This window comes from Micropterus dolomieu, linkage group LG21 (genome assembly GCF_021292245.1).
Source record: "Micropterus dolomieu isolate WLL.071019.BEF.003 ecotype Adirondacks linkage group LG21, ASM2129224v1, whole genome shotgun sequence".
NCBI lineage: Eukaryota > Metazoa > Chordata > Actinopteri > Centrarchiformes > Centrarchidae > Micropterus > Micropterus dolomieu.
Window position 1 is genome coordinate 28,184,554 of NC_060170.1, and position 11,038 is coordinate 28,195,591.

Genomic DNA, 11,038 nt, shown 5'->3' on the forward strand with positions numbered 1-11,038 from the left:
GATACTTTTGCAAATGTACACCAAAGTGTGTCAGTAGATAGCCTACTCATGGTTGAAAATGGGGTCAAGAGACACTCATCCATGTACCCAAAGAAGATTTTGCTCATGTTATGTCCATAAACATCAAGTCAGCATTAAGCTATTTGTGAAATGTGTAGATAAATTTGGTGCATACAGATTCAGACGAAGAAATGCAAATATGATACTAAAACATCTATAAAGCGCAAGTCTTTTGGGACCATCGCACATGTCAGGCCTGAGGAAGAAGAAGGAGAAATAAATCCTGCTTCAGACTATTCTGGTTCCCCAGGCCATCATCCACCACAACCTGGTGGTGTCTGGTCCTGCTGATAAGGCATGGACCTTGGGGTAGGTCTCCTGATAGGCAGAGGGTGGGTTGTGATGAATAAATACACGAAACATTTTGGAAAATGTTCTGATGTGCTAATATTTAGGCTTCATTGAAATACAAGGGATATTGTCCTTAGGACATCACAAATGGCTTCCAAATTTTCTTCTCAACAGACACAGATAGCCTTCCTCCAGCCAACTGGCTATTCCCACCTCTGCAACTGAGAGGGTTTTTTGGACAGAGGCAGACTGTCATGGCATGACTAATGATGGCTGATTGCAGTTTAATTACACTCTGAGGGTATCACTTATCTGCGGCAGGGCAGAAATAAATGAAGCTTTTCAATATTGCACACAGTCTGTCGAATTATGGCAATATATCGCTGTCATTTTTCAAATACAAATACTATGTGATTGTGAAAGGACTGCAAGCTCACCATCTGTTTATCCCTTTGTTATCTGTCTTTATTCTATGACCATATCCAATGTTTTAGCAGTAGATTATAGCCATTAATCTGGGAAGGGTCTCTTTAATCTTTAATAAAATCCTAAATTAAGTTGCCCCGTGAGGTTGAACAAGCACAAAAACATCCCTCTGAAAATGAATGCCAGTGGAAATCTGCTTACTCTGGACTTACATAGTGGCATCCCTCGCCTCCGGACGGGTTGGGGGGAGATGGCCTGTGGAGTTAGTCCATATGGCATAACAGTTGGCACATGTATATTTTTTGAGGTTTTGATGGTGCTCTATGTAATTTACTGGGGCATCACTCAGGATAATCTCTTTTTAATATTCAGTGGCCAGTGGAGCGTGTGCTTCATTTTATTTATCACAGCCCTCATGTCCATATAGTCTCCATATCTGAGAGGTGACATGTGTGCAAGCAGCTAAGTGTTCAGTCTATATTAGTGTGTGTGGATTTTGTGCCACAGGGCAGCCTCACTGGCAAGCGATGTGTTTAGTATGATTGCTTGGCGATAACACAGTGAGGTTGACTGAGTGTCTCACTGTGGTCACACTCCAGTTGGAAAATTCTCACTTTTTGCTCCTTTTAGGTTTTAATTCATCCTGTGCGGCTGCATATATGAGTCAAGTAAACATCATCCTCAGAGCCCAGAGCGAAAAAGAGACTGGGAGTGGGGAGGGCGGGAGGTGGGTGTATGGGTGTGTGTGTGTGAGTGTGTGTGTGGGGGGGGGTGTTAGAGTGTTTGTGTGACACAGAGAGTGAGCGAGAAACAGACGGAGAGAAGGAGAGACAGAAAGAGAGAAAGAGGAGCCTGTGCGTTCGTTTCACCTCCTAATCAGTTTTCCTGGGGGATCCATCATCGACTGCAGCAGAGGAGGCAAGTCAGAAAGCGGAAGAAGAAGACAGTAAAATTCACCCCGGCTATAATCTTCTCTCATCGCAAATTTGAGCCTCATACAAGTAAGGAATTCTTCTAAATCAGCCGACTTACAGATGCTTGTAGTGCTCAGAAAATAAATCTATTGTAATTGTACTCCTGGCGTGTGAAGTTGTGGAGATCAAATAATCTGATGCTGTGATGGTGCGTTTCATTTGTGCATTTCTCAAGTAGTATAAGACGTGTCAGATGAATACAGCAGTCGGGGTGTTCATGCATGAGTTTTGATTTGCATGTTATGCAGCTGATGTACACATGCATGTGTGATGACTTTTATTACATCCCGCCACTGCCATTTCACATGAGACTGAGAGGAGATTTCATACAACAGCATTGACTGGATATTGTAGTACGATAGATGCTCATTTTCCAACATTTTAATGCTTGGTTTAATTGTGCATGGGGGTGCAGTGCGTCAAACTGTGTTAGTCACACACTATCTCCATTTAACAGCTTATTTATTGAACTTCACACAATGTTTTTTTAGTGTTTCATTGTGTGTAATGGCCAGTTCACCCCCTTTAGTTTGAATAATGAGGGAATTGCACCTCTTCTTCCTCCCCCGTGCAGCCATCTAAAAGTGTTTTAAAGTATTCTCCCTGGAAGAAGAAATAAAAATGACTTTAAACAACAGAGTTGCTGTGCCCTGCTTCATATGCATGAATGTAGCAGCTTCTTTCATGATGTTGTCTCACAGAGATAACATCTCTGTAGTGTAAGAATTGTAACTGAGCACTAACAGCGCAATGTACACATTTCTATAATTCATGATGTGAGTCCTTGTTATAATTATTAGTTAGACCCAGTTGCCTGATTTGAAGTAACTGGCTATCAAAGCTAGTTTTGCGGCAAAGATAATTGGCTCACATTTCTTTTTACAGGCTGATTTATAAATGAGGGCAATGGGATTGTGTGAATGATATGGAAACCTGCGTTTGAACTGTGTCCACATGTATAAGATCCAAAAGTGGAGCACACACACAGACACAGGGTTTTGATGACTTGTCCTGTGAGAATCTCCCCTTGCCCCAGATTCTATCTCTGAAAAGGCACCACGGTAAGAAACGAGAACAGCAGCTGGAAAACAGACGCGTGGAAACACACGTGCGTGAGGCAACGGCTCTCTCCCCTGGCCCTCGTGTGAACGAGCTACCGCACAAATTTCACACTTCACAGGCTTTAATGAGCTGCTGCAGACTGTCCATCATACTGACTGGAGAGCACCTTACCGGACCTCACAGTCAAACAATGACACTACAGCAGGCATCTGTAGGATCCCACAGACACAGTTACGACTGTCTTGTGCTAAACTGCTAGGTTATTTTGAGGCAGATCTGTGATTTAGCATATGCTCACTGTGATAGCGACTTTAATGAGGAAAACATGCCATGTGCTCCGCTGCTGTTGAGATGCGGGAATTCCAGAGAAATAAAGAAAATGCTTTTTAAAAGACCAGCAAGCAATACTGGAGGGGACGATTGCAATAACAAATTTAAGATGGATGAAAATTACAAGTAAACTATAGAGGAATAGACATAGTCTAAGGGTAAAAGAAGGTGACCATTGTGCACACACTGCAGAGACATCATTTTATGAGAGAGAAGGTGACAGCTAATCAAACACAAACAAAGGCTAACCAACAGATTGCCCCCAGCCTGGCACTCAGGGCTATTTGCAGCAGCCAGGATCGAATCACTGATGGACAACAAAGGAAATATGATCATACATCACCTGCTGCTGATACCTACTTAAACCTTCCCCATTTCTGCCCAAACAACGTAATAGCTGCTGGAAGATTTCCCTTGAGCTGCAAGGACTTCACTTGCTCAGCTGTTTTGAAAAGAAGGCATACACTTCATCGAGGAGGAACAAGTTACCTTTACCTGAAATTGCTGCTGACTGTTGCTTTTGTTGGTGACCCCCCCTCCTGGAGATTTACAGGAGAAGGGAGTGCATGGTTGCTGAGAGAGTGCTGTAGGTGGATTATGAAATGCACAGGGGAAGCAGAGTCAGGGCCAGTCACTCAGCTGGGAGCGTATCAGGTTGTGCAATGATGGGAAATGTCTAGCAAGAAAAGTGGAAGGGGGGGGGAGAAAAGATAGTGAATAAAAAACCCTGATATAAATCCTTAAATGAAAGGTTAATTGGATTCAGTTTGAGGTGTTTCTGCACTGCTGTGCAGTGCCCACTTTGAAGCTCTTAGAGATACAATTTAATCTCCCTTACCAGATGTTGCCATTCTCCTGCCTGGTATTACTGTCCCAGATTACATTCTAGCTAACTCTCCTCTTTTATCTCTTGGTTTAATGGCAGATGACAGAAATGGACGCCCCTCTCTCCACCCCCTGCAATATACAGATTTGTGAGGTGACCTGTGACTCCTTCCGCATCATTTGGGATATGACCCCTGAGGACACTGCCAGAGCAACACACTTCTTCATTGACCTGAGCCGCAAAGAGAGCAGAGACCCCAACCGCTTTAAACACAGGGTCTGACAATCTGAAAATACTGCATCACCTTCTGTCCCTTCCTCTAGCCTTTGCCTGTATCTGTCTATCCAGTCAATGTGTCTCCTGCTTTGCTGTCTTTGTTCATATTCCAGATTCACACCAATCAGTTTTCACCATAGGATTGGTGAAGACGCCGTGTACTCTGTGCCCTTTCTTTAATAGAGGACGGACTAAATGAGAGAGGGAAATGTGCATTTTGTTGAGGTTTAGTTGGGTTAACAGATGGGTCTAACTGCTTTGTGATATTCTGCATTAGTGTGGACACAGAAAACAGCGGTTGCGCCCTTTCAGTCACTTCCAATACAGGCGAAAAAAGAAAATGAGTGCAGTCAACAGCTTCAGGCCAGTGACTCACTTCCTCTTAAAGTGGACAAAAACTGACACATTCATCTGCAACACAGAATCGTTCTCATGTTAACAAATTAAGCTAATTTCATACACCACAGACATAAGGCAGCGATGTAAGGGTTTATCTTTTTTATTTTAACAAATGTCAATTAATATCAAGCATGACAAATTCGGTCTGTGTATCTAATTAGAACTAATACAATTTCCATCAGCCTCAACTGTACTTTGTATTGCCAACATGGCTATAGATTCTTAGTCTTGTTTAAATGTTGCTAAAGGAAACATTTTAGCTTTTTTATATTAGTTGAATGCCCACAAATTATTATTAGCGTGATCAATTTGGTGTCTAAATTTAGCTCCAGTAACTGAAGCCTAATATGTATGATCTCCCTTCATTTCAGATATTTAATTATGGCCTATTATTGCAGCTGGCATTCAATAGCTAAAAAAGTGCTGTTGGTAGGATGCAGATGAGTTGTTCCTGAATGGAGATGTTTTTTCTCTCTGATACAGAAAGTGGCAAAAACAAACTTGCATCAGAGATGTTGCCATGGATATATCGGCCTCTGAGCCCTTAGTAATTAGCTGTGCTTCGTAGAGGCCATGGCCAAAACAAAGCCGCTGATTTGATTAGATGTATCCTAGATACAGCAGCTTGGCCTTGAAGTGGGATATCATGCTAATAAGGCAATGTTTATGGAGGGAAATGGTCAAGCATTTCTTTGTTTCAAATTTAAAGTAAACTTACAGCAGCCTGTTCAAGCCTTGCATCCTGTCCCTGATGTCAACTCCTACCTGCTTTGTCCTCCAGGATGTGCCGACCAAGCTGGTGGCCAAGGCTGTGCCTCTTCCTATGGCAGTAAGGGGCCACTGGTTCCTCAGCCCGCGGACAGAGTACTGTGTTGCTGTCCAAACTGCTGTCCGACAGCCAGATGGTGACTACCTGGTGTCAGAGTGGAGCCAGGTGGTGGAGTTCTGCACCGGAGGTACAACATGCATGTCTGACAGCTAAAATAACACTGATAATGTATAGAGTATGACAGCTTTGACCAAAGTAAAACAAGATAAGGACAGAAAACTGGCAAAGAAGAAAAAAACAAAACAATTGTGTCTCATCACCTGGTGATCATTAGCATTTCAAAGTCGTGCAGAGTTTTTCACATGATTACTTTGCAGACTATGCCATGGAACACCTACAGCAGCTTCTCGACAAGGCCAAGGGCTCTGCTGGGAGGCTGCTGAAATTCTCTGTGTTTTATCGCAACCAGCACCCAGACTACTTTGACAACGTCAGGTCAGTGCTGCAAATTTATCTCTTTGTTGTATACATGAAGCAATTCCAGTAGCAATTCCATTATTATTATTATTATTGTCAAAACAGACTATGGCAAGCAGTTAACAGGCAAACAGCTAGCCTGGCTCTGTCTACAATCAACCTACCAGCACCTCTATAGCTCCCTTAATTAATCTTTTGTTTTGTGAAAAAAAAGTTTGGTTTCATGTTGACAGAAAAAAACCCATACATACATATACAGATATAAACACTAACTCCCTCATTCACTCCCCTCAACCTACCAGCACCTTTATAACTCCCTTAATTAACATGTTAAATCTCGTTTGTTTAATTCCTACATAAATGAAGTAACAGCATGTTGGCATTTTATGGGGGGTTACCTACTGGTCTCCAGTGGTTGACTGACACGGTGAAGAGACTTCAGGAAGTTACTGCTGCTGGCTAAGCACATCTGTGAAACCACAAAAGTTTTACACATTATTTTTTGTACTAATTGAACAAACTTTAGAGGTGCTGGTAGGCACATTTTGTTACCTTTTAGACAAAGCCAGGCTAGCTGAACGTTTTCTGTCTTTGTGCTAAGTTAAGCTAACCGCCTGCTTGCTGTAGCTTCATATTTAGCGTGCAGACATGTGGTAGTGGAGTGGTATCCATTTTCTCATTAAACCCACATCTAAAAAGTCCAAATCCCACGATGCACACCTGCCATTGCTGCCAACACTCCTGTTTGTTTTCTCGGGTTTCTCCTGTATTTCAAGGCCATCACCTGGCGCCTTCCCATTTAGTTGTTTCTCCCGGGAAACTCCCGCAATTTGCATGGCCCTCAAGCTATATTAGGAATAATCGCCATACGCTGATCCAAGTTTTGAATGTCTATGAAACACAATCTACACACACACATTACATACAATTTCAACCCATCTGTCACTGCAACCTGGGGGGTGCAGCTGGTCTCTGCACAGGCACGCCTGCAAATTTAAGTTTGTTGGACTGAACTGTTTCAAATAAACTCCCATATTTTCAAACCTAAATGTTGGCAGGTATGCAAAAAGTCAAATTATTCCTTTAGTATGATACTAATACTATATAATATTTGTTTTTAATATCTTGGACTAGAAGGGAATGTGGAGCCCTGATGCGTCCAGCCCTAAAAGACAGCAGTGGGAGTCATGGTTCTCCTATCAACGGCAAACTGCAAGGAGTCTTCTTCAGCTGCAACACAGAGTTTGATACAGGCCTCCCTCCCAAAGACTCCCCATATGGCCCCTTGCGTTTCCAGATCCCTGCTGGGCACCTGCTGAACCCCAACATCAGCCTGTACTTTGCAGACTTCTACTGTATGTACACAGCCTATCACTACGTGGTGCTGGTGCTGGCCCCTGTTGGCTCAGAGGGAGACACCTTCTGTCGCACCCGTCTCCCTATGCTGGACTTGGCCTCCAACCCCTTCCTCACATACACTGCCCCCCAGAGGCCGGGGGAGGAGCCTCTGTACTGCCATGCCAGTGACGTCATCCTTGAGGTGCTTTTCACCGAGCCGGTTCATTTGGATCAGGGCAGTGTGGAGCGGATCAGCGGCCACCACCAGCTTAAGAGTCAAACCACAGCCAACGCCAAAAAAGACCCAAGCTGCAAAGTGTGCAACATCAGTGTGGGACGCTGAGGGAAGATGCTGATGTAGGACAGACCTGGGGGTGTGTGAGCCTACAATACTGAAAGACAGAGTGCTGCACAAGATAAAACAGTGGACCCCATCATGTGAAGGTCAGAACACAGTGGAAACAGCCCACCTCTCGGGGTGAGTGCATGCTGCTGTCCCTCCTCCCTCCTGCCTGACTAGAGTAGTGAGTTTTAAATAGAAGACTTTTACAGAGTGCTTCGCAGAACTTCATCATGATCACAGCTGGATATAACCAGAGACGTTATATAACACAGTAAACATCTATCCATGACATGATAAGCTTTAGAAGAGTGAAGAAAATCTGTGCTCCTTTATTTGCTGATACCTGTCACCTGTGCTCTCTGGTTACTTTGTGGCATTTTCTGGATAACGTTTTCAAAACTTAAATGTTTTTCTAAAGAGTTTTTGTTACGCTGTACTAGTTTGATGTGCTTTCTTTCAGAAATTTGTGTTTGATACAACCTGGAAGTGCAAACGCCATAAGCATGCCCCTTTTATAAGTTGATGGTTTTATCATAAATATTTCTACTGCTTCTGATGCTCTCTCTACAAAATCACTGCCAATGTTCAGTCTTTAAAAAAAAGACATATTATCACCAAATGTTTAATAATAAGAATTTGCCAAATACTTTAATGCTTGATAAATAATTGTAGAGTTATGATTAGGAAATTCATTGTAATGATTAATGACAGTGTCTAAATGTTGCACGACAGACCTTTACTGCAGAAAAATATGGTGCAATGTAACAATGAAAGCAAGGCCGCTGAGTGTGTTTGGATTTTAGGAGGAAGGTAATGGGGAAGATGGTATCACAAAGTTCCCTGCAATCAGTATCTGACAGCAAGCCCTGGCTCCATAAACAGGGCTGAGCTAAGATTAGCTTCCCTCTGGCTATGGGGCTTCTGTTTGTCCCCACCCAATAATCTCTGACCTATATGGGAATCCCAGAAATGCCCAAATGGAAAGGGGACCCCTCCCTTGTGCAGGACAGTAATGCATGTGCTAGTGAGTGGCCAAAATGTAGGACATGACAAGAGTGTGGACTGAAAAAAAAAGGCCACCCATTTGATGCCGAATGTGAAAGAAAGCTGGACAAGAAAACTGAATGCAACAAAACTGAAATGTTTTAAAGATGTTTTTCATACAAAGCAGTAACTTTGATGTCAAAACATTTATGAAAATAAAAGCACCAATACATAGTGAAAACAATGCAAATGTAATAAAAAAATATACACCTCATCTTATCCAGAAGCAATGTGTTATGTATGACAAAAATCCTTCTTCCCGCAACAGATATGTGAGCTCACACACACAGCAATGCTGTAATTCTTTCCGTTGTTATTGTCCCAAAAAGGCTCGCTCTGCCCTCCTGGTAAATAACTTAAACAGAATTCTATCTTCCTTTTTGCATCTAACACTTTAGGAATGGTTATGTCAAATTCAAAGATGTCTGTCTGAGGCCCACCGAAGCGTTTCTGCAGGTATAGACAGGGCACATCTCTGTAGCTCTGCCACGAGTCAAAGGTGATGCGTACACGCACTTCCTTCTGGAAACTGATGTTCTTGACTCGGACGGTACCTTGGAGGGCCTGTTCAGTGACACTGCAGTTCTCTAGGATAACCATGCTCTGTGACAGTTTGGCACGAAAGGCCTGGAAATCTGCAGAGGGCTGCGGGAAGCCCAGTTTTAACCGCGTTCCTGGGCAGCAGGTGCTGACAGTGCAGCTGTAGCCATCCTCTGTCATGCTTCCCAAACCCTGCAGCGACGGCAGTAGGTCGAGGTCAGACTGCTCCTCTTCATCGGAAAACACTCGCACTGCTGTTAGAGACAACCCCTGTGAGTCAGCGAAAACCACGTGTTTGTTCTTGACTGGGAGAGAAACCTCATCATCCAAGTCATCCAAGAAAGATGGGAGAGGGTGGGTCAGAAAGGCTTGGCTCAAAATGTCAGCAGATAGCTGATCTGAAACTGGAGGACGGATGCAAGGGCGCTGGGGCTTCAGGATGGGAACCCAAACATGAGGACACAGTTGTTTACTTTGGTTCAAGCACAGCCTAACAGCAATCTCCGCGAGTCCTGCTGACTGGGCCGTTGACCTGAGGCCAACCAGTGGCAGGACACTTGCAAGAGATAAACAGTGATTTCAGTAAAGACTCCTGCCCTAGAAATGTGGTTAAATCTTTGTATATACTGTAACGGTGATGTTAAGAAATGCACCACAAAATTAAGCTGACATGATAACAAAAATGTGGTAGTAACTCCAATTGCCCCTCAATTATTGATAACAATTGAAGACGTGATGCTAGATAATGCACCCCACAGCTGCAGAATCACCACTTAAGTTTGCATCAAGTGCTTACGTTGTACTGGCCATCTCCATACTGGTAGTCTGCCTTTGAGTGTTGAGGAATAGTGCCCTCAATGTTTGGTTGGAGTTCTAGAAAACAGGAGAAAATGTTGGTTACAACAGGTAGTAGAAGTACAGAAGTATTTTGATAGACTGAAAAATCATTGTTTTGCATCGTCATTGCAATTCTGCAATAATGATCTCACAAAAAATCCATTAGCCTCAAATATCTTTTTAATATCTTACTTACAAACTTCCACAAGCAGCAAGTCGTTGTCTTTACTCTCAGTCATCCCTTTGCCCGCAGGAGGATGTGGCACAGGATCCTATTTATACTACCTCAGTTAAGATGTCATGTTGTATACTCCACCCTCTCTGCTCTCCTGACCAATCAGCCTTGTGGATATGCCAATAAAACTTATTTCACATAATTGTACAGTAACAGTCTTTACATTTAAACTTAGGTGCTACTTCTGCTCAACTCAAATACATATTTGACTGTCAAGACAAAATAAGTGTTATTACACCAGCATGTCAGCTGTGAAGATTTATGTAAAATCACATCTCTGTGCTGTCAACTTAGATCTGCGTCCAGTGTCGACATGGCATTGAAGTACATACAGGTACACCGCATGCAATTGTACTCTGCATTGTGGAAACTATTCCAGTCATCCCAAGCTCTATTCTCAGACCTGTCAATTGACACAGATCCCACTGAGCCCTGGGCCCGGATCCAAGACCTCTGCAAGCTGGCCCTTTTCCTGAAGGGATCGCAGTCCCGCAGTCCATCCGTATGTGTGACGCTGAGGAGGGACAGATTACAAACATCTCCCAGCATGCTAGTCATCTGACAGAGGAAGCTATTCAAGAATCAATCCAAGTATGTGTGAATATTGAGTTACAAGAAACGTAAGACACATCAAAGTCCCAGAGTTACTGAGATTTATGTGGACACTAAACTTAGGGACCTTCTTCCAGTCTCAGTGTTATACTGGTCAGGATTTGCCCATTTCAGACACTGCATGATGAATACAGTCCAGAAGGCTGGCTGAGGTAAACATGTGTTTGGGTGCTGCGTTTAATAAAACTAAAATAAAATG

At 43.2% G+C, this 11,038-nt stretch overlaps 2 protein-coding genes across 2 annotated transcripts; one reads left to right on the plus strand and one right to left on the minus strand.

Annotated features, from left to right (window-relative positions):
• Nucleotides 1-1,693: 1,693 nt before the first annotated feature.
• Nucleotides 1,694-7,632, plus strand: LOC123960700 (phytanoyl-CoA hydroxylase-interacting protein). Its single transcript, XM_046035612.1, has 5 exons — nucleotides 1,694-1,778; nucleotides 4,069-4,245; nucleotides 5,426-5,600; nucleotides 5,791-5,908; nucleotides 7,025-7,632. The coding sequence occupies exons 2-5, from the start codon at nucleotides 4,069-4,071 to the stop codon at nucleotides 7,569-7,571; spliced, it is 1,017 nt and encodes a 338-aa protein (XP_045891568.1). The 5' UTR covers nucleotides 1,694-1,778; the 3' UTR covers nucleotides 7,572-7,632.
• Nucleotides 7,633-8,758: 1,126 nt separating this feature from the next.
• On the minus strand, nucleotides 8,759-10,939 carry ppp1r3c2b (protein phosphatase 1 regulatory subunit 3C2, duplicate b). Its single transcript, XM_046036021.1, has 3 exons — nucleotides 10,189-10,939; nucleotides 9,952-10,028; nucleotides 8,759-9,711 (listed from the first exon to the last, which is right to left on the minus strand). Exons 2-3 carry the CDS (start codon nucleotides 9,969-9,971, stop codon nucleotides 8,850-8,852), a joined length of 882 nt encoding a protein of 293 aa, XP_045891977.1. The 5' UTR covers nucleotides 9,972-10,028; nucleotides 10,189-10,939; the 3' UTR covers nucleotides 8,759-8,849.
• Nucleotides 10,940-11,038: the final 99 nt, after the last annotated feature.